Source organism: Pristiophorus japonicus, chromosome 11 (genome assembly GCF_044704955.1).
Source record: "Pristiophorus japonicus isolate sPriJap1 chromosome 11, sPriJap1.hap1, whole genome shotgun sequence".
Taxonomy (NCBI): domain Eukaryota; kingdom Metazoa; phylum Chordata; class Chondrichthyes; family Pristiophoridae; genus Pristiophorus; species Pristiophorus japonicus.
This window is the reverse complement of record NC_091987.1, coordinates 215,287,320-215,311,987: the sequence shown is the minus strand read 5'-3', so window position 1 is coordinate 215,311,987 and position 24,668 is coordinate 215,287,320. Positions and strand designations below refer to the sequence as shown.

General features: G+C 41.8%; 1 protein-coding gene across 3 annotated transcripts in view; it reads right to left on the bottom strand.

The window, feature by feature from the left end:
• sorl1 (sortilin-related receptor, L(DLR class) A repeats containing) overlaps nucleotides 1-24,668 on the bottom strand; it is a 221,278-nt gene that overhangs the window by 148,406 nt on the left and 48,204 nt on the right. For all 3 annotated transcript variants that reach the window (XM_070894543.1, XM_070894544.1, XM_070894545.1), the window contains exon 2: nucleotides 21,215-21,331. In XM_070894543.1, the coding sequence (XP_070750644.1) occupies nucleotides 21,215-21,331 (117 nt within the window). The remainder of the gene's footprint in view (nucleotides 1-21,214; nucleotides 21,332-24,668) is intronic.

Sequence of the window (24,668 nt, the reverse complement as noted above, 5' to 3'; positions counted from 1 at the left end):
AAAGGCATCCATGCTATTTGCCTCAACTATTCCTGGTGGTAGCGAGTTCCACATTCTAACCACTTTCTGGTAAAGAAGTTCGTCCTAAATTCTCTATTGGTGTCCGTCTTCGATTGATGGCTCCAGTTTTGGTCTTCCCCACAAGGGGAAACATCTCCTCTACGTCGACCCTATTAAACCCTTTCATAATCTTGAAGACCTCCATCAGGTCACTCCACAGCTTTTCTAGAGAAAAAAAGAGCTCTAGCCTGTTCAGTGTCAGTACTGGTGCAAAAAAGATTTACAAGGATATCTTCTCCAGTGCCCCTACATACTTTTTATAATATGGAGAGTACAACTGTACGCAGTACACTAAGTGTGGTCCAACCAAGGTTCAATACAAGGTTAACATAACTTCTCTGTTGTCTGCCATTATTTTCTTTTCTAATGAATGCTATCGCTTCCCCAACTTCTTTTAATAGACGTGGATGCAACCAAGGGTTTTATCCTCTCCAGGTTTGTACTTTGTCAATTATCTGCCTCCTTTCCATCTTAAATGTCTTGATATCTTTTTTGATCTTTTCTAATGTCATTTGTTAGCCTGCCTGGTAAATACGGAGGCAAGGTAACTATTCAAGAAAGAAAACGTTAAGTGGAGTAAGCAGGGCTGGACAGCTTTGAACTTCAAATGAAAATTAGGCACAAGGAGGTGGAAATCAAAATGGACCAATAATGAGGTCAATCTATGGAGCATTAATGTCGGAGAGTTGGGTAGAGACCTCCTGGCTATCGATGTGGTTGGCTAATTCCAAAGAGTTGGCAGAACTGGTAAGGAGAAAGTGAAAAAAGTGTAATAAAGTAAATAAATATTTGAAGTGAAAAACCTCACACAAGGATTCTCAAAGTGGTAGAAACAGTTGGTCTAGAAATTCTGCTTGTCTGACCAGCTTAAGTACAATTAGGTACACTTCAAGTTATGGCACTTCTTTAGTGAATGTTACAGCAGAGAAAGAGCCCATTCAACTTAGTGCACCTGTGCCAGCTCTGAGTTGGCACTCAATTGCATTCTCCTGCCCTTTTTTTTCCTGTAAATATTTATCCATTTTCCTTTTAAAAGAAATTAAGAATTTTGCTACCACCACCATTGGGTAGGGCATGAGGTTCTAACAAATCTCTCACAACTATTTCCATCAATCTTTAATGATCTTAAATTTATGGCGTCCAGTTACCAACTTACTAATTAGTGGAAACAGTTGTTTCGTTTTCCTAGTTACCTTATCGAAACATAGCTCTAAATTATGCAAAGTTGACAGATCTACTCTTAACCTTCTCTGCTCTCGTGCAAAGAGCCCCGGTTTGTGTATCTAAAGACCTTCTTCGCCAGTATCATCTTAGTGAATCCCTTCTGCACTCTCTCCATGGCCTGGACATCATTCCTAAAATAGTGCACCCAAATCAGGATGCAATATTCTAAATTCAACTTAATCAATGATTTACATAGATTTGGATCATCTCTGCCATGTTTACAAAGCCTAGGATTCCATACATTTTTGTTTCTACAGCTTTATCAATGTGTTTTCCCACTTTTAAAAGATTTGTGTATCCTCGAAGAGCCGTATAGCCTACTCCTATTCCCAATTCTTATGAACCACTAAGCTCTCCACTCCTTTAGTCCTTTTAAAGTTTTACCATTTAGTGCACATTTGGTCTTTTCTCAGCATCCATTTTGTTGGTGAGAATCCTTGGTGTAGTTTTGTCACTTTAAAAAATGTTTTAATTATAAAAATGTTTCCCAAGCTCAACTTTCTAGTTCTACCAACCATGTCAATAGCCTGTCCTTGCATTTTGGTACACACACTATATACTTGCGTGAATGCAGCGGTCCCAACCAATGGGGACACAAGTGTTTACATCCCTTCAAGCCGAACAACATCCGTTAGCAGTCAATATTTTCTGTCTTTTAACCAACATGCTATTTCTCTGACCAAATTCCCTTTAATATGGTGTACCTTCATTTTAATCAACAAGCCTCCTAGACATAACATTTTAATATCCACATATTTTTTTTAAATCCATATATACAACATCCACTGCACTATCAATACATTGCTATTCCCTCAAAAGAACTCCATTAAATGTGTCAGACACTAATTGCCTTTTACAGCTCCATGCTGGCTGTCCTTAATTAATCCATAACTTTCTACCTATGCATTTTAGCTAATTTTATGGTCATCAGAACCTGACCCACTTAGACTGGCTGTTTATAGTTATTCTACTTTTATGCCCCTGTTCTGTGTAAACTGCAGTCTTATCTGACAAGAAAACTGGTACTATATATAAATATTAATTAAAGGACTTGAATATTTATGGATATTAGTTGTTGCATGTCACTAACTATTATATAATTAAAAATAGTGAGCGGTCTCAGGATTACGAAAAGTACAGAGTCTGCATGTGGCACCATGGATCATAATGTTGAGAGTGCACCAATCAACTGATGTTGAACAGTTTCAGAATTTTCAGTGCAGTCCCTCACATTCACAACCAGGTGGCATTGCACAAGCACATTTACTGGAACACGATAGCTATATCTTTAAAGATAAATAAAGAATATGTAATTCATACTAACTTACAGGCCAGATCCTTCCTAGCAGAGAGAAAAAAGGAATTTAAACCGCCACATTACTGGTGCAAGAACAGCAGTAGTCTGAACACCATCTGAAAGGCACCCAATGTCCACCAGATCAATCTCTCCCCGTTAAGTAGCAGCCCTCCAGCAATGGCGCTCTAGATACATACTGACAGGCGCATATCTCAATATGGGTGGAATGGATCCAGGAGGATATCTTTTAACAAGAGGTCTTTATCACCAGCCATGGAGTAAGATACATCACTCAGTAGGTGATCTGTTGCTGTAATTCACCAGCACTGTACACAATTTTGTAGTCATGTATTCTTGGCTGATGGCATATCCGGTCCCTTTCCCCCAACTAACAAGATTTCTGGTAGCACCCCCCAACCCCCACTGAGTAAAACAATCGGCAAAGTAAAACAGAAAACAAAACTAAAAGCTTCCCACTCCCAGTCTGAAACAAGTGCTCCCATCTTAACCGAGAAAGCCCACACCACATCCCACAAAGACGTGGTTTGCGTCAATTTCCCTCCCCACCACATCCTGGCTCAAAACTGGTCCATGCTGTTACATGGACAGAAAGGAAAAGAAAGACAAGCCCAGGCGAGTCTGGACATGAAGAAAAGCCGCTGGAACAGCAGTACCATACAAGCTGCTCTGCACTGCAGTTATCGTGACCATCTTTAAAAAAGGGGACAAGTCCGACTGCGGCAACGACAGAGGAATCTCCCTGTTATCAGCCACTGGGAAAGTCATCGCTAGAGTCCTACTCAACCGTCTTCTCCTGGTGGCCGAGGAGCTCCTCCCGGAGTCACAGTGCGGATTTCGTCCCCGACGGGGCACAATGGATATGATTTTTACAGCGCGACAGCTGCAGGAAAAAGCACAGCCTTTATACATGACCTTCTTGGACCTTACAAAGGCCTTTGACACTGTCAACCACGAGGGTCTATGGAGCGTCCTCCTTCATTTCGGATGCCCCTAAAAGTTCGTCACCATCCTCCGCCTGCTCCACGACGATATGCAGGCCGTGATCCTTACCAACGGATCCATTACAGACCCAATCCACATCCGGATGGGGTCAAACAGGTCTACATCAATCATCGCCCCAACTCTCTTAATTTTCCTCGCTGCCATGCTCCACCTCACAGTCAACAAGCTCCCCGCTGGAGTGGAACTAAACTACAGAATCAGTGGGAACCTGTTCAACCTTCGTTGTCTCCAGGCCTAGTCCAAGACTACCCCAACCTCTGTCATCAAGCTACAGTACGTGGACGATGCCTGAGGCTGAACTCCAAGTCATAGTCAACATATTTACTGAGGCGTTCGAAAGCATGAGCCTTACGCTAAACATCCGTAAGATAAAGGTCTCCCACCAATGTCTCCCCACCGCACAGCACTGACCCCCAGTCATCATGATCCACGACACGGCCCTGGACAATGTGAACCATTTCCCATACCTCGGGAACCTCTTAACAAGACCAGACATCGATGACGACATTCAACACTGCCTCCAGTGTGCCAGTGCAGCCTTCGGCCGCCTGAGAAAAAATGTTTTTGAAGATCAGGCCCTCAAATCCGCCACCAAGCTCTTGGTCTACAGGGCTGTAGTGATACCCGCCCTCCTGTACGGCTCAGAGACATGGACCATGTACAGTAGACACCAAGTCGCTGGAGAAATACCACTAACGATGTCTCCGCAAGATCCTACAAATCCGCTGGGAGGACAGATGCAACAATGTTAGCGTCCTCGACCAGGCCAACATCCCCAGCATTGAAGCACTGACCACACTTGATCAGCTCCACTGGGCAGGCCACATTGTTCGCATGCCAGAAACATGACTCCCAAAGCATGCGCTCTACTTGGAACTCCTTCACGGCAAAGGAGCCAAAGGTGGACAGAGGAAACGTTACAATGACACCCTCAAAGCCTCCCTGATAAAGTACAACATCCCCACTGACACCTGGGAGTCCCTGGCCAAAGAGCACCCTAAGTGGAGGAAGTTCATTCGGGAGGGCACTGAGCACCTAGAGTCTCGTCGCTGAGAGCATGCAGAAATCAAGCGCAGGCAGCGGAAAGAGCATGCGGCAAATCAGTCCCACCCTCCCTTTCCTTCAATGACTATCAGTGACAGGGACTGTGGCTCCCGGAATGGACTGCTCAGCCACCCAAGAACTAATTTTTAAAGAGTGGAATCAAGTCTTCCTCGATTCCGAGGGACTGCCTATGATGATGACGGCAACGATGACGACAACAAGTTGCTGCAATGATAAAAAGGGACCAATAGGAGACAGAAAGGATTTTCCCCAACACCCACAATGGAAATGTAGAAATAGTTTTCACCCAATAGATGGTACAATGTAAGGAGCGCATAGCGATGTGTAATTGTACACTGTCTGCGGATCTGTGCGTGCTGAAGCAAGAAGAAGCATGTTGTAACCAGAACCTAAAGCTGGCTTTGTTACAACTCAATCGAGCAACTCATGCACATGTTTTTTTTAAATTCAACAGTTCACCAATGGCTGCATCTCCCCTTCCAACCCCATCCTGCCCGCTTGTCGACAATCCATCTTCTCTTCCCCCTCTCTGCCCCTCCCCCAATCCACCACTGGGCAGTACCCCTTCACAGACTGCCCGTGACCTGCAGTGAATTGAATTACTCCACCTGAACACTTCCTTTCTATAATCCATCCACTGTCTTCCTCCTCCCTGACCACCTCTCTCCCTCCTGTGGCCCCATTCACGTATTGGGATTGCATTAACCCCTGTCCTCTAACTCTACTTAACCTTAAAAGAGGTAATCAAAAAGAAAGAGCTTGCATTTAAATAATGCTTTGTACGACGTCATGACGTTCCAAAGTGCTTCACCGCAAATTAAGTATTTTGGAACTGTAGTCACTGCTGTAATGCAGGAAAGCAGCAGCCAATTTGCACACAAGTTCCCACAAACATCAGCGATAAATGATCAGATAATTTTTTTAAAGTTGTTATTATCTTGAATAAAGAGTCAGACTAGATACTGCAAGCTCAAAGTAAGTGTGACCGTAGTCCTTTATTACAGATCTCAGAGTGCCTCTCCAGCCTGTGAGGCCTCCTTATATACAGGTGCTCCGAAGGGATCGTGGGATCCCTTGGGACTCCGGGGGATAAGCCCTCTGGTGGTTAGACATGGTATTTACAGGTTCACATACATAGTGAAGTGACGCCGGTTGAGAGATAAATATTGGCCAGGACATCGGGTAGAACTCCCGTTTTTCCTGAAATAGTGCCGTGGGATCTTTAACATCCACCTGAGAGAGCAGACGGGGCCTCGGTAAGGAAATACCAATTTTAAGTTGAAACTAAGACTAAAAGCATAAAGAAAAGATAAATTTAAAATAATGAATAAAAATTTAAATGGAGTGTTATTTTCTTGTGTTACCCATGATGGAAAAGTCTGGCTTGTGAAATTGACAAACTATACAAAAGTAGAAATACACTAGCTATTTGGAGTCTAAAATATGAATCTGTCTTTTTAATAATTAGTTACTTATAGCAACAGCAATCTGTACCAAATTAGGAAATGTGTGTCTGTATATATGCACCCATGCTCTGGGTCTCCAGTCGTCCTGGTTAATCCTTGCCACTGGATAAAGGCCTAGCTCTGTCAAGCCCGTGTGGTGGCTGGTGTGCAACGGTCACCACACGTTAAAAAAATCCACGCACAGGCATCTTCCACCCCCTCAATTGGAGTTCAGGACTGGAACATCGGGTCCTTCATTAAAACATCTGTGAACTCATGTGGAAGCAAGTCATCCTTGTTCGAGGAACCACCTATGATGATGTTCTAGGGAAGGGAAGGGAGGGGGACAAGGGGAAGCGAAGTAAGGAAGAGAAAGATGAAAACTAAGATCAAATGCGAGGAACCAGCTGATTTTAGAGCTAAAGATGGAGGTAGTGAGAGAAGAGACAGATCTTTTCTGCAGATTATTAAAAGTTGGGTACAAAGGGTTTACAACTTCATTGTAGCTTGTTCAATACATACGATAGTTAATATTTGCTCAACTGTATCATTTAAAAAAGAAAAAGATCTTCATAAATGGTCTGATTCTTCTCTAGGCTATTTGAAAGAACGAGTGAATATTGTCAACTATTTTACAGAAGAGCCATTTGTTCAACCCCATCAGGCCCAAGGAGGGGGAAGAGAGACATCGTCAGATGAACATACACCCTTTTTCCAAGGGACAATTTAAAATTACAGCAAACTAAATACATTCCTGTCGGTGAAAAAAGTGCAAGGAATAAATAGAGTGATTAAAACTAAACCGACTTTTAAAAAGGAAGGCGCGTGATGAGATTAGGACCAACAATACTGAAGATAATCATGGAGGATATGGAGTAATTATCACAATCGAGAATCTACTTTACACTAAAACTGAGCAATGCTGCGGTAAAGCCACTGCACACGATCGCAAGTGGTCATGAAAATGCAGCAGCCTTCGACAATAAATAGCACCTTTTTAAAACCAAAATCTTTTTTTGCTCCTGTGAAAATGTCACTTCCTGCATTAACTGCACCAAGATATAAACAAAGTTATTGGTGACTAGTTTTTTTTTTAAGTAGAATCAGCTCTACTTCAAAGTGTATATTGCAGCAACTTTTTTCTACTAAAATAAGGTCAGAGAGCTTTCAAAGTATGCTAATATGGAAGTAAAGAATATTTCTGAAATTTTATTCAAACATTTGAAGGTAATGCATTTAGCTCCATTTCACAGATGCATCAGCAAGAAGTCATACCTGAAGTCAGCACTACCCCGCCACCAACATTTCCCGCCCCCCCCCCCGCCCAATAAACACAAAAGTAATGATGATTCTGCTGTTGTGAAATTTGTTGCATAAGGGGATACGAATTTCAGTAAATGATGCGATTCCATCTGAAGATTGAGTAAGAGGCTGCATTTTAGTCAGCTATCCTCCAAACTATATATAAAATCAATGGACAAAAAGTAACCCAACATGGAACATCTCCAAGCACATTTTTTTCTTTATTTTTCATTCTCAGGATATGGAGAGGCAAGGCCATCATTTATTGGCCATCCTTAATTGCCCTCAAGAAGGTGGTGGTGAGCTGCCTTCTTGAATGCAACTGAGTGTCTCGCTGGGCCATTTCAGATGTCATTGTTGTGGGTCTGGAGTCACAGAACAGACCAGGTAAGGAAGGCAGATTTTCTTCCCTAAAGGACGTCAGTGAACCAGATGGATTTTATGACAATCCGGTAGTTTTATGGTCACCATTACTGATACTAGCTTTTTATTCCAGATTTATTTAACTAACTGAATTTAAATTCCCCAGCTACTGTGGTGGGATTTGAATTCATGTCTCTGGATCACTTGTCCAGGCCTCTGGATTAATCGTTCAGTAACATAACCACTATACTACCGCACACCCCGTTTCTAATCAGAATGCTGTTCATCCTTGTTTAATTTTAGAGGATTTTCAACTATAACATGGAGCATGGGTAAACACCAGATTTTTGACGAAGTTAATCTTTTAGTATTCCAGTTTGAGAGGGTGCACTGGGTAATATGCTGCCCAGTATAATCAACAGATTAGGGGAAAGAGAAACTTTCCACTGCATCTTCATGCAAGAATAAATTTCTGAGAGTGGCATGGCAATGTCTTGCATGGAGTTAGCACCAGGATATGCAAAAATGACATCTAATTTTGTTTGTAATAACAGTTAGCTAATCCACCTTGAGTAACTGACTGACCTTTAATACCAAGCATAGGCCTTAAGGTAGGTGAAGGAGAGAGAGAGACTGCAATTGCATTTATTTTTAAAATATAATTCCCAAAACCAAATTTAGCAAAACAATACCCACATGCTAAGCTGAACTTAAAAAAAAAATCTACATACTTAATTTAATGGCTTATAGCAAGTAACGCAAAAGACATTGCTACTGTACATTTTTTAAATGAATTTCCAAAATTACAACAGTGACTACACTTCACAAAAGTCCCTCATTGGCTGTAAAGCACTTTGGGAAATTTTGAAATTGTGAAAGGCGCAATATAAATGTACACTTTATTCTTTCCTCAATGAATGATTTAGTGAATGTTTAAAACTTTACATCAAAATTATTTGAAAACAAAAAATTAATTGGTAGTGCAGCTTTAAAACTGAGACAAAGACTGCACTCACACACGTAGGAGTGGAGTTGAAGTTCATTAACAAGGATTAATTCTTTCCATGCACCTTTGCATGAGTTTTATAAAAGATACCATTGGGATTGTCTACAGTCCATTGTGACCTTACCTGCCAAGCTACACTGCACAAACAATTACCGTAACTTAGAAACGGAGCCCCAAGGAACTTGGATGCAGCAATAGAATACCTAAGTTAATTCCAGCCTTCCGCAGATGTAAACACAAATTTTCACAGCCAAGATAATAGGCAACGAGTGGGATTCTTGTACAAATATATAGAAATAAAGATTGTAATTAACAGATTAGGATTGATCTTAAAATCTGTTAGATTGCCTCGCTCCAATGGTTCGATTGATAATTGTACTACACAATGTGCAAGCAAGGCACTAAGATTCAGGAAGCCCCATTACTGATACTAGCTTTAAATTCCAATTTTTTTTTTTAATTAACTGAATTTAAATTCCCCAGCTGCCGTGGTGGGATTTGAACTCATGGTCCCAGATCATTAGTCCAGGTCTCTTGGATGATCCGTACCAGTTAGTTAATCTCAACCAGGGTAGTGGAATTGAGTACAGCAGTGGGGGTAATTTTAATCTAACCAGCTAGGCAGGAAATAGCCGGGTTTGGATCGGTGCCCATTTTACACCTCGCCTAGTTTTACTTTTGATTACAGTCAATGGAGAGTACAATCAAGCAGGGTGGAAAATGGACAGCCAACCCGATCCAGTCAATTTCCCTCCAGGCAAGTTAGGCTGAAGTTACCCCCATGACACTGTTTCTCAATTAATTGTGACAAACAGAAAATGCTACAGGAATGTGTGACCAGCATTGTATGCTTTACCACATTAAATATAAGGTAGAGCTTTACAAAGAGACAGAGGAAATCCAATAATAGTGAGTAGGTTTATACACAGTAAACAGGTTTGTAAACTAATTCTTTTAACCACAATTTGCAGAAAGTGTGATGCACCCCAGAGTTTGAACAATATGACTCAAAAATGCTCAACTGTTAAACAAAAGCATTGCAATTGAATATTGCAAACAATCATGCACATTACCTTTGAAGAACAGTACCTCTTCAATTCATGTAATGGAGTGCAAGATCATATCATTGAGTTAAGATTAAAGAGATAGCAAAGTCTACCACCTACCACCTTCCCTCAGCTGATGAATCAGTACTCCTCAGTGTTGAACACCACTTGGAAGAAGCACAGAGTAGCAAGGGCACAGAATGTACTCTGGGTGAGAGACTTCAATGTCCATCAAGAGTGTCTCGGTAGCACTACTACTGACCAAGTCCTGAAGGACATATGCCAGACTGGGCCTCCAGCAGGTGGTGAGAGAACCAACATAAGGGAAAAACCTACTTGACCTCGCCCTTGCCAATCCACCTGTCGCAGATGCATCTGTCCATGACAGAATTGGTAGCAGTGACTGCTGCAGGCATTGTGGAGATAAAGTCCCGCCTTCACACTGAGGACACCCTCCATGTGTTATGTGGCACTACCACCGTGTGAAATGAGATAGATTCAGAACAGATCTAGCAGCTCAAAACTGGGCATCCATGAGGTGCTGTGGGCCATCAGCAGTAGCAGAATTGTATTCCACCATAATCTGTAACCTCATGGCCCAGCATATCCCTCACTCTACCATTATCAAGCCAGGCGACCAACACTGGTTCACTGAAGAGTGTAGATGAGCATGCCAGGAGCAGCACCAGGTGTACCTAAATATGAGGTGCCAACCAGGGGAAGCTGCAATATAGGACTGCATACTTGCTAAAAAGCGGAAGCAGCATGCTATAGACAAGGCTAAGTGATCTCATAAACAGATCAGATTAATGAATGGTGGTGGACCACTAAACAACTAATGGCAGGAGGAGGCTCCATGAATATCCCCATCCACAATGATGGCGGAGCCCAGCACGCGAGTGCTAAAGACAGGGCTGAAGCACTTACGACCATCTTCAGCCAGAAGTGCCGAGTAGATGATCCATATCGGCCTCCTCCTGAGATTCCTACCATCACAAAAGCCAGTCTCCAGCCAATTCGATTCACACCACGTGATATCAAGAAACACTGGATACAACAAAGGCTATGGGCCCGGACAACATCCCAGCTGTTGTGCTGAAGACTTGTGCTCCAGAACTAGCCGCGCCTCTAGCCAAGCTGTTCCAGTACAGCTACAACACTGGCACCGACAATGTGAAAGACTGCCCAAGTATGTCCGGTCCATTAAAAGCAGGATAAATCCAATCCGGACAATGACCGCCCCATCAGTCTACTCTCAATCATCAGCAAAGTGATGGAAGGTATCAACAGCACTTACTCGCCAATAACCTGCTCACCGATGCCCAGTTTGGGTTCCACCAGGACAACTCGGCTCCAGAGCTCATTACAGCCTTGATCCAAACATGGACAAAAGAGCTGAATTCCAGAGGCGAGGTGAGAGTGACTGCCCTCGACATCGAGGCAGCATTTGACCAACCGTGGCATCAAGGAGCTCCTTAAAACTGAAGTCAATGGAAATCAGAGGGCAACATCTCCACTGGCTGGAGTCATACCCAACACAAAGGAAGATGGCTGTGTGGTTGGAGGTCAATCATCACGGCCCCAGGACATTGCTGCAGGAGTTCCTCAGGACAGTGTCCTATGTCCAACCATCTTCAGCTGCTTCATCAGTGATCTTCCCTCCATCATGTCAGAAATGGGGATGTTCGCTGATGACTGCAGTGTTCAGTGCCATTCGCAACTCCTCAGATAATGGAGCAGTTCATGCCCGCATGCTGATAAGTGGCAAGTAACATTTTTTGCCACACAAGTGCCAGGCAATGACCATCTCCAACAAGCGAGAGTCTAACCACCACCCCTTGACATTCAACAGCATTTCATTGCCGAATCCCTCACCATCAACATCCTGGGTCACCATTGACCAAAAACCTAACTGGACCAGCCACATAAATACTGTGGCAACAGAACCAAGTCAGAGGCTGGGTATTCTGCGGTGTCTCAACTCGTAATTCCCAAAAGCCTTTCCCACCATCTACAAGGCACATGTCAGGAGTGTGATGGAATACTCTCCACTTGCCTGCATGAGTGCAGCTCCAACCATACTAAAGAAGCTCGACACCATCCAGGACAAAGCAGCCCGCTTGATTGGCATCCCATATAACACCTTAAACATTCACTCCCTCCACCACCGTGGCTCCAGTGTGCACCGTCTACAAGATGCACTGCAGCAACTCGCCAAGGCTGCTTCTGCAGCACCTCCTAAACCCATGACCTCTACCACCTAGAAGGACAAGGGCAGCAGGCACATGGGAACGCCACCACCTCCATGTTCCCCTCCAAGTCACACACCATCCTGACTTGGAAGGATATTGCCATTTCTTCATCGTCACTGGGTCAAAATCCTGGAACTCCCTCCCTAACTGCACTGTGGGAGCACTTCACCAACGGACTGCAACGGTTCAAGTCAACGGCTCACCACCACCTTCTCAAGGAAAATTAGAGACGGGTAATAAATGCTGGTCTTGCCAGCGACGCCCACAATCCATGAATGGATTTTTTAAAACCTCTTCAAAGAGCTGGCTGATTCTTTACAACAAACTCGTTTGACACCAGATATGATCATTTTATCAAATATGTGAAGCTATTTTAAAGTACTCAGCCATTTCCAGTCAATCAGATCTAATGGAATGGAAGAGTTACTTTTAGTACCGGCCAACACTTAACCCTCCCTATGCTCCAGAATTACTTTCTTATTTAGGCACAATCAACTTACTAGGACCACAATAGATACAATGCCCAACAGCAGCCTGTTCAGGCTTAAAGCATAACGTGCAGTAAAAATTGACGGTCACTTTCTGATGTGACCCAGTCAATCTTTGGAATTATGAAAATTGACCGATGGAATTGGTTTTACAGCGATTTGCAGGTCATTTTGTCCCCAATTTAAGTCACCTCATTAAAATGTAAACTTACCATGGACATTTTAAGGCTGCTCACTGCAGAAAAGGGTTGGCAGCGCCCTGAAAAATCATCATCATCATCATCACAGGCAGTCCCTCGAAATCGAGGAAGACTTGCTTCCACTCCAAGTGAGTTCTTAGGTGACTGAACAGTCCAATACAGGAATTACAGTCTCTGTCACAGGTGGGACAGACAGTGGCTGGAGGAAAGGGTGGGTGGGGAGTCTGGTTTGCCGCACGCTCCTTCCGCTGCCTGCGCTTGGCGATGAAACTCGAGATGCTCAGCGCCCTCCCAGATGCACTTCCTCCACTTAGGGCGGTCTTTGGCCAGGGACGCCAGGTGTTGGAGGGAATGTTGCATTTTATCAAGGAGGCTTCGAGGGTGTCCTTGAAATGTTTCCTCTGCTCACCTGGGGCTCGCTTGCCATATAGGAGTTCAGAATAGAGCGCTTGCTTTGGGAGTCTTGAGTCAGGCATGCGAACAATGTGGCCTACCCAATGGAGCTGGTCGATGTGGTCAGTGCTTCGATGCTGGCTTGTTAGAGGACGTCAACGTTGGTGCCTCTGACCTCCATGGGGATTTGCAGGACCCTGAAAATAGTGGGGGTGTAGCCGCCATTATCTACCCAAGGGCCTACCACTAGGCGGCTGGAGCACCTGTGGGCAAATTGGCTGCCGTGTTTCCTACATTACAACAGTGATCACACTTTAAAAGTACTTAATTGGCTGTGAAGCACTTTAGGACGTCCTGAGATCATGAAAAGCACTAGAGAAATGTGTCTTTCTAGAGAGGACTGAAGATTTATATCTTTCATTTTCCAAACCACTGACTTTGTTCCCATGGTAGTAATATATTCCCCGATGACTATTCTATCATAAATAGTACAAGCAGTATAGCTGTCGACCCCAGAGAGTTAATGAAAAAATTATTTTTCTTCCTTTCCGAGGTACCAAAGCCACCTGCCATATTATGATAAAGATGTTGAAAATTATGAAGGAGAGGAGAGAGCATGGGCATGCGCAGGAGAAAAAAAGAGAAAAAAAAGAAGGAGAAGAAAAAAAGGAGAAGAAAAAAAGGAGAAGAAAAAAAGGAGAAGAAAAAAAGGAGAAGAAAAAAAGGAGAAGAAAAAAAGGAGAAGAAAAAAAGGAGAAGAAAAAAAGAAGAAGAAAAAAAGAAGAAAAAAAAAAGAAGAAAAAAAAAGAGAGAGGAGAGAAGAGAGAGAGAAAGGAGAGAAGAGAGAGAGAAAGGAGAGAGGAGAGGAGAGAGAATCCAAGAGAAAAGGAGAGCGCACACATGCAAAAAGGAGACACAATACATATAACTGGAAAAGAGAAAGAAAAGAAAATGAGAATGAAAGTTGCATTAGTATAGCAGCTTTTACAACCGTGGGATGTCCCAAAAGGCTTCAATCAATGAAGTAAAAAGAAAATACACCTGTACTCTTGAAAGTGTAGTCACTGATGTAATGTAGGGATACGCAGTAGCCAATTTTTACACAATTAGGTCCCACAAATGGCAATAAGGATAAATGACCATATGATTTTTTTTGTGATGTTTGTTGAGGGATAAGTGATGGCCAGGACCAGGGAGAACTCACTTGAGGTCAGACGGGGGCGGGGGTTTAACATCTCATCCAAATGATGGCACCTACGGTACTGCAGTGCTCTCTCAGTTTTGTACTGAAGGGTCAGCCTAGATTATGTGCTAAAGTTTCTAGAGTTAAGCTTGAACCATGGCCATCTGACTCAAAGGCAAGAGTACTACCACTGAGCTAAGGCTGTCGTCCAGGTTTTAATATGCTGAATTAGAAAAATAAACTTATTTCCGCTGGGTCGAACAGAAGTTTTTAGGTCATAGAAATGGTATCTACAACAGCTTTTGAAAGGGAAGTAGATATATACATTGCATTTTTTTTTTAAATAAAAAGGTATGGGGAAAGAGAAGAGCAGGGGAAGACGACAAAGTGCTAGCTCAGTCAGTAAAGACACAATGGACTGAATGGTCTTCTGTGCAGTAAAATTCCATGGTTCCATTAAAAACAAGTTCAACTATGAACACAGTTCAAGTCCATAAAGTCACAATTAAGTTAGGCAGTAATGTAAAACATTTGCAGATTGATCGATACAGAAAGTGTTTTTTTTTAAATCATTTACAACAAAGAAAATTCAAAACATACTTAACTTATGTTGATATAGCACCTTTAACGTAGTAAAACATCACAAGGCACTTCACATGAGTATTACAAGACAAACAATTTGACACAAGCCAGAAGGAGAAATTAGGGCAGGTGACGAAAAGCTTGGTCTAAGAGGTAGGTTTTAAGAGTGTCTTAAAGAAGGAAAGAGAGGTAGAGTGGTGGAGAGGTTTAGGCAAGGAGTTCCAGAGCTTGGGGCCCAGGCAACAGAAGGCACAGCCACCAATGGTTGAGCGATTATAATCAGGGATGCTCATGAGGGCAGACTTAGAAGAGCGCAGACATCTCAGGGTTTTATAGGGCTGGAGGAGATTACAGCGATAGGGAGGGGTGAGGCCATGGAGAGATTTGAAAACAAAGGATGAGAATTTTGAAATCGAGGCGTTGCTTAACCAGGAGCCAATGTGGGTCAGCGAGCACAGGGGGTGATGGATGAGCGGGACTTGGTGCAAGTTAGGACACGGGCAGCTGAGTTTTGGATCACCTCTAGTTTACATAGGATAGAATGTAGGAGGCCAGCCAAGAGTGTGTTGGAATAGTCAAGTCTAGAGGTAACAAAGACATGGATCAGGGCTTCAGCAGTGGATGAGCTGAGGCAAGGGCAGAGACAGGCAACAGAAACATAGAAAATAGGTGCAGGAGTAGGCCATTCGGCCCTTCTAGCCTGCACCGCCATTCAATGAGTTCATGGCTGAACGTGCAACTTCAGTATTCCATTCCTGCTTTCTCACCATACCTCTTGATTCCCCTAGTAGTAAGGACTACATCTAACTCCTTTTTGAATATATTTAGTGAATTGGTCTCAACAACTTTCTGTGGTAGAGAATTCCACAGGTTCACCACTCTCTGGGTGAAGAAGTTTCTCCTCATCTCAGTCCTAAATGGCTTACCCCTTCACCTTAGACTGTGACCCCTAGTTCTGGACTTCCCAACATTGTAAACATTCTTCCTGCATCTAACCTGTCTAAACCCGTCAGAATTTTAAACGTTTCTATGAGATCCCCTCTCATTCTTCTGAACTCCAGTGAATACAAGCCCAGTTGATCCAGTCTTTCTTGATAGGTCAGTCCCGCCATCCCAGGAATCAGTCTGGTGAACCTTTGCTGCACTCCCTCAATAGCAAGAATGTCCTTCAATAGCAAGAATGTCCTTCCTCAAGTTAGGAGACCAAAACTGTACACAATACTCCAGGTGTGGCCTCACGAAGGCCCTGCACAACTGTAGTAACACCTCCCTGACCCTGTACTCAAATCCCCTCACTATGAAGGCCAACATGCCATTTGCTTTCTTAACCGCCTGCTGTACCTGCATGCCAACCTTCAATGACTGATGTACCATGACACCCAGGTCTCGTTGCACCTCCCCTTTTCCTAATCTGTCACCATTCAGATAATAGTCTGTCTCTGTTTTTACCACCAAAGTGGATAACCTCACATTTATCCACATTATACTTCATCTGCCATGCATTTGCCCACTCACCTAACCTATCCAAGTCACTCTGCAGCCTCATAGCATCCTCCTCGCAGCTCACACTGCCACCCAACTTAGTGTCATCCGCAAATTTGGAGAGACTACATTTAATCCCCTCGTCTAAATCATTAATGTACAATGTAAACAGCTGGGGCCCCAGCAAAGAACCCTGCGGTACCCCACTAGTCACTGCCTGCCATTCTGAAAAGTACCCATTTACTCCTACTCTTCGCTTCCTATCTGCCAACCAGTTCTAAATCCATGTTAGCACACTACCCCCAATCCCATGTGCTTTAACTTTGCACATTAATCTCTTGTGTGGAACCTTGTCGAAAGCCTTCTGAAAGTCCAAATACACCACATCAACTGGTTCTCCCTTGTCCACTCTACTGGAAACATCCTCAAAAAATTCCAGAAGATTTGTCAAGCATGATTTCCCTTTCACAAATCCATGCTGACTTGGACCTGTCATGTCACCTCTTTCCAAATGCGCTGCTATGACATCTTTAATAATTGATTCCATCATTTTACCCACTACTGAGGTCAGGCTGACCGGTCTATAATTCCCTGTTTTCGCTCTCCCTCCTTTTTTAAAAAGTGGGGTTACATTGGCTACCCTCCACTCGATAGGAACTGATCCAGAGTCAATGGAATGTTGGAAAATGACTGTCAATGCATCCGCTATTTCCAAGGCCACTTCCTTAAGTACTCTGGGATGCAGACCATCAGGCCCTGGGGATTTATCAGCCTTCAATCCCATCAATTTTCCCAACACAATTTCCTGACTGATAAGGATTTCCCTCAGTTCCTCCTGCTTACTAGACCCTCTGACCCCATTTATATCCAGAAGGTTGTTTGTGTCCTCCTTAGTGAATACCGAACCAATGTTACGGAGATGGAAATAGACGGTCTGAGTTATGCTGCGGACGTGTGGTCGAAAGCTCATTTCAGGGTCAAATATGACACCAAGGCTGCGAACAGTCTGGTTCAGCCTCAGATAGAAGTTAGGGAGAGGGATGGACTAAATGGCTAGGGAACGGAGTTTGTGGAAGATGCCAGAAAGCAAAACTCTGGGTAAAAGTAAAAGTACAACTAGAGTGTTATACTTATGTTACGATATTCAAGTATGGATCAATTTTGGGCGTTGAATTATTTGAGCTTCATTCAAGGTTTGGGAAATACATCCTCTAAATCTACAAAATGTATTAATGCCTTGATCCCAATTATAGTTTATCCTCACTTAATGTTAGCACCAAAATCTCCCACTTCAAGTTCTCAGTATAGCAATCCACTTATTTCTGACCGAGCTTTTTCTAGCTTGGACTATACAAAATTATGACTAAAAATCTCCAAAGATTGTTCTTAATATGAAAAACACGTGAGCAGTGTTTCTATCTGAAGCACAAAGTAAGGTACAATAATAAGATTTCTCTTCACCTTCCCCGCCTCCCCCCTATCCCATTTCAGGGCACAGTTTTTAAACTTTAAACTTGTCAACAACAAAAAAATCATTAAATGCATCCTACTTCCAAGTCTCGGTAAACTTGATAATGAGCTTGCTACATCTGTCACTATCACGTGGTGTTTAGGAAACTGGGCCAGACTACAGATGAGTGGGAACATGCAATTGCAGTCTTCATCAGCCCACCCATATTCAAAAGGACAATACTGGCAAGAACGCCTACTGCCAGTTTCCAATTAGAACACTGGTGCTAACAAGAAAACCTACTCCATAATATCAATTAAGCTCCTTTACTGAACTCACAGAAATCATTATTCAATTGGGTGCACGTTGAGAGCAGTCTACATAACTTAGAGCCGTGTCTCGACAGAAGTTGTTAAGATTTTAACTAATCCGCTACAGCACACTTACTTTTTACTTTATATAATACTTTTACTCTCAAGTACAATCTGCAGTTTGCAGTCAGTTGTTACTTGTTCTCTTTTATCTGACTTAAAAAGAATTCCTGAAGGGATAACTAAAATTACTGACACAGAACTGCTACAGTCAGATTGCCAATTTGGTCTACAATAGTACCTATTGATTCACTTCTGTTTTTATTGCAATACTTTGTTGTAAGAGTATCTTGGGGGTTAATGTCTTCTGAAATCTTCCTCCCAGCAGGTTAGAATAGTATCAACCCAGTGATTTCACAAGGACCATTAGTGGAGGTATTGCGAAAATACAAACAGGTAGAGAGAATGGTAGGGTTGATGATCAGGTGTTTGAAATATTAAAAAATGAACACAAAATACAGCTACAAACTTCTCTGAAACCTACACATCTGGAGAAGCACACCTTCACTCGATAGCCAACATGCAGGACACTGAACTGAGTTTTCAGATTACACTCTTCCACAAATTAGACCTGCCTAAAAACTCCCCCAAAATATATTGGCTACTAAAAACAATATACTTCACAGGAAACCAAACTGCAACTGGATAGACTTTTAAATAAACGTTTCCAACATGATAATTTGAAAATGGTTTGAATTGTTCAGGTTGTTACCTGTAATTTTCGTTCTGTAGCCTGAATTGATTTACATTTCTTTATATACAACTCAAGTACCTTGGGCTGTTGTGCAACATCAAAGGCACTATTTAAATGCAAGTTGTTATAATACAGAAATAAAAATCAGTAATCTGCTCAGAATTTCTTGCAGGACAATAATTTTGGCCAGGACATATTAAGGCTTTGGAAATAATAGGCCTCAAGACTGTCCTATGTTAGTTTAAGAGCACCATGCTGAGAAATGCAACCCGTCACACCAATCCTTTATTTTAAACTGCAACTGATAGCAAGGATTTCTGATTAAAATAATTAGGAATTATTGGTCATCTTAAGTCATAAGAAAAATACCTCCAATAGATTTCTCAATGTAATTGTTTGGGCTCCATTTCTTGATTTCAAATAAAAGGATTCTAATTAATAGAACTTGTGCATTATACTGTACTACAGTCAACAGTTGTCTATTCCAAGTTACTGAAAGTTTTTTTTTTTAAAAAGTCCATAAAGTAGCAAAAATCTGTCATAGAATATTTAGAAACTTTCCAAATGCCACTCCTGTACATCCATAACACCTCTAGGTTGCAGGGAAGCTCAGTGAAAAGCATGAAAAGTCACTGTATATAAAAGAAAGACTTGCATTTATATTGTGTCTTTCACGACCACCGGACATCTCAAAGCGCTTTACAGCCAATTAATTACTTTTGGAGTGTAGTCACTGTTGCAATGTGGGAACAATAGGAGGTCCCAGGGAAACAACACCTTGGTTAACTAAGGTAAATGTTTAAACCAAGCTGATAAATGAGAACCTCGGATTAGATTAATAGTACATAAGCCTATTATACAACTGTCCTGAACACTGTGGTGCAATCTAGTCTACATTCTCTTGCTCATTTAAAATTTCAGCGGGTTCAATCGAAGAAATGTAGAGATCGCTACAGTATCTCAGACAATCCACTTCAATAGCTCAGTTTGGCAATGCACCCATCTGGAGTCTTGGCAGCTCACCCTGACCACTCTGGTGAATTTTCTGGAGGCAGTGGTGAGGTAGAGTTGAATGTCATTAGCACGAATATGAAAGCTGACCCCATGTCTGCACACACTGAAGCCATTTCAGAAGCTGTGATTCGGGAAGATCTCGGGCAATGTGCGTAGGGATGGCATATAGATGAGGAAAAGAAGGGGGCCAAGGATAGATCCCCATCAGACTACATGAAATGCTACTGTTAGGGCAACATCCAACTTTTAACAATTGTACATCAGCAGTTACTCTTTCAGGAAGAAATCATAATGCATAAACTGTGCAGCACTCCCTGGCAGACATCCATGAGAACAAGCAGCTCTTCAAAAAAAAAACAATTTCACCAATCCAGCAGCCACTGTTGGGCATTTTATGCACCAAAATAAAATAACTGACAACACTACATAAAACCATTCATGAAAAGAACTGTACCTGAAAAAGGTCACGCCCTTATAACTCCATCTCTGACAACCAAAACCAAAAGGGTTGGTCTCGAGCATCTCTAAAGCATTCAGGAGGTACACAACCCTGAAACCATACCATGGCTGCTCCAAATTCCACACATTACAGAAATGTTCATCTATGAGTCTCTCTCCCTCTCTAAAAATATCTGTACATTTCTTTCCAAATGTTCTTGCCACCTCCTTCACTCACACACCAAAAATTTAACAGTTCAGTACCCTCCAAAGAATGTCAAATGTACAGGAATCAATTCCTATTTCAATAGGTTTTAACAAACATAAATTGTAGAATTTTTTAAAATAGCTTTTATGCAGTGCTATATTTAGAATTAACATTTACAAACTATACCTTTAAAATTCAGATATGAAACTCATGCTAAAGTCAGCCTTCTTCCTTGACCCATATTAATACAATTTAACTTAATATAAAAAAAGGTAAAATTCACCATTAATATATCACTTGGAATGATTTGTCACTTAGCCCCTATTCATTGCTACTTGAAATATTCTTTATTTTTAAAATTGCAAATACATACAAAATCTTATTCCATGATTAGTCATTTTTTTCCAATTGAGAGTTTATGTGAGACAAGATGCCATTGTGTTTTGAGTTGGAACAGATAAAATGTATTAATAATTAAGTTATAAATAATGCATTTACTGTTTCATAATGTTTTTTTAAAGAAGCCAGGAAGTTTGTATGTGCTTCCAAATTGTACATCTTAGTCTGATAATTGGAAACATAAACCATCTTAAAATCAAAAATTGTCTTTTTAAAATGCTTTACTTACAGAACTAGTGCGAGGTCCCAGTAAGAGTGGACTATCCCGAGCAAGTGCCACTATCACGTTGCTCTTTTCTCCAGCCCAGTGAACAACCATCTGACTGTGAGAATCGTTGAGGTTCACCTGCAATAAAGTCATATAGCAACATTAAGATTGATCAATATGTCGAGGTCTAAAAAGACACACAGCTCCATTAGAAACGCACGTACAAATATTGCCAGACATCCACCGGGTTTGCAAAAGCAAAAAAGACTCAATGAATAGTTTACTTTATAATGCAACAATGTTTTCACAAAAAATATTTTGTACATTTTTTTTTGCATATAAAGATCTCCTGCTGTTTGTAAAAGACACAAGGAAAACAATTGCTGAGGATATAAATCTCAGCAGGAGTGAATGCTGCACTGAGTGCAAGTATTTACTGCCCAGAATCTTACTGGCACAGTAAAACACAATCAAATTTTTGCAAATGCCTGGTCAACTCAACTGGTAACCAGAACGCAGAGACACAGCTCATTGTTACGCTTAAGGAAGCATGTGAAAATCTACCAAAATACACACATCTCTCCACTGCTTGTCTTTTCCTCTCCATCCTTACAACAATGACTTTGAAATGTCCCGAGGTCATGAAATGGAGTATATAAATACACGTCATTCCTTCTTTCATCTCCTGATTACATGGGCAGGCAAGCCATAAAATGTACTAAATGTACTGAAATGCCATTGAATGTACTGTACAGTTTTTTTTTTATGAATGAAGTATATTTTGAAATAAAAAATCAAATGCAGGCCTCAGAATATCCCTTTCTGTAACTTGGTTATCATAGTGTAATGTTTGCGAGATTTTCACACACCAATTTTTACCCCCTTTATGAAAAGGGCTAACAAATTAATGGGGCACACATAATTTGAGTAACCTAGACACAAAATGACATTGTATAATTTCAGTTAAGACAACAAGTAGTATTGTGAACAATACAAGAACTGAACATATTTTCTATCTCAAGAAAAAAGGAATCATGGGCTCTTCCTGATGAGCAGACAGTTGGTAGCACTCTCACTTTGCGCACAGAAGGTTCAAGCCCCATTGTGCACTTGAGCACATTAAGTCAGGCTGACACTTCCATGCAATACTGAGGGTTTTTTGCAATGGTGGCCCAGTAACAAAACTTTGTGGTGTCACACTGTGCCACGTTTTCTGCATTCGTTTTGAGCTGTTGGGGCACTCGCCCTGCATGGGACAGAGGTAGGAAATCAGAATTTTCCAACTATGTACCATGCAGGGATGCTGCTCCAACAGCCCGGGGCTAAACAAAAGAACAAAATTATGGGAGTCTTCTAGCTACTAAGCATAAACATGTTCTGTATAACTTTCACCCGTGAAATGTATATAAAAGGTCTTCTTGGTTATAAGCCAAGCTAAGAAGTTAGGCTCCCATAACATATGATGCTATACAGTAATTAGAAAAATTAGACAGGATCAGGCTCAATTATGATGCATCCATAGAATAAAATAACCTGTCAACACTCGCTCCACATATAAAAGAAAAAACTTTCATGTCCTCAGGGTCACAAATCACTTTACAGCGAACAAAGTACTTTTCAAGCATAGTCGCTGTTGCAATGTGGAAAATGTGGCAGTCAATTTGCCAAACTGCAATATGATAATGACCAGATAATCAGTTTTAATAATGTTGGTTGAGGGATAAATATTGGACAGGACACCAGGGAGAACTCTCTTGCTCTTCTTTGGATAGTATGGGATCTTTATCGTCCACCTGAGGGGGCAGATGGGCCTTGGTTTAACACCTCACTCAAAAGCACTACATCAGCACTGCACTGGAGTGTCAGCATAAATTGTGCTGAAGTTTCTGGAATAGGACTTGAACCCATGACCTTCTGACTCAGACGATAGTCATACCAATTGAGCCATGGCGAACACAAGAATGGCAAGGTACCAAAGGCTGACCAACAACCATACCGTAGCACTTTCAGGAAAAGAGAATGATGACCAGAGATAATAAGCATATTCATAAAAATGCTACAAACTTCTAAATGGTTAGGTGCTATTAGTGTTCATTAGCAAAAAAAAACTAGTCCAGAGAATTGTGAATAAGTGATTGTAGCGCTATAATTTTGGAATATCTGATGCCAGACATAAAGCAAAATGGGTAGAAAGTAAGCATTTCTCTCCACCCCAGGCCAGAAGATGCAAAGTAAGGGAAGATGATGTTTTAAATGTGCAGGTTTACCCTTCCTTGGATTTCTTTTTAAACAAACACATTGAGAAATAGTCCACCTTCGCTGCAGAATTTACAACTTGCACCATTATTTACTCAGCGACAGCAACTATTTCCCCAATATCAACCAACCCCTCCATTTTTTAGGACCAGTTTTTGCTGAAAGGGACTCCCCAGTGGTAGTGAAAACTAAACGTCAAATGCCTTTTCATTCCTCCCTACCCCATCACCCTCTGCACCCACGCCCCCACCCATTAAAAAAAAACAAGGAGCACTAATGGAATACAGCAACAAAGTACAGTTTTGGATATTTAGCAATGAAGACAGTGGAGTAGTGTTAGTTCCACTTTCAATTTATATTGCACTCGTTACTGGTGTAAAATATTTACATGACGGGCAGTGGACGTGTAGCTAGAGGGTGGGGGGATGGGATGAATGAGAAAACAAAAGCACACCCCAACAGGAGGACCTTAAGAAGGTTTTTGAAGGCAGGGAGAGTGTTCTACAAACCAGGGGACAAAGCGGCTGAATGAGTGGCAATTGATGGTGAAGTAAGAAACGAGAAGTAGGCCACTGTTTGAGTTCTAGAGAGTGAGTGCAGCAACATAGGACAAGGCAGGTTGAGGCAGTGGCATAAAAAGGGCAAAAATCGCAAAATCCAACCTCGGGACAATAGCAATTTAGATTTTTATAGCACCTTTAACAACAGCAACTTGTTTTTACATAGCACTTTCAACATAGTATAACGTCCCAAGGCACTTCACAGGAGTATTACAAGACACAAAAATTGACACTGGGCCACATAAGGAGAAATTAGGGCGGGTGACCAAAAGCTTAGTCAAAGAGGTAGGTTTTAAGGAGCGTGTTAAAGGGAGAGAAGCGGAGAGATTTAAGCAGGAAATTCCAGAGCTTAAAACAGCAGGTAACAGAACATAATAAAATGTCCCAAGGCACTTCAAAGGAGTGTTATCAAAAAAAAGCAAGTTAAGCTTAGCAAGGACAAGGGTGATGGGGATAAGTGATTGGTGGTGAGGACACTGGCTGCAGCATTCTTGAATGATTTGCAGTTTATGAATACCTGTAGAAGCAAGGAGGCCAAATCTAGCCATAATACAAGCGCCACATCTAAAGCAGAATTTGCGCCCTGCCCAACCTTTCAGATTGAACTGCTTTACTACAAATCACGGTGCAGTACAATCACACAATAATACAGTCGAACA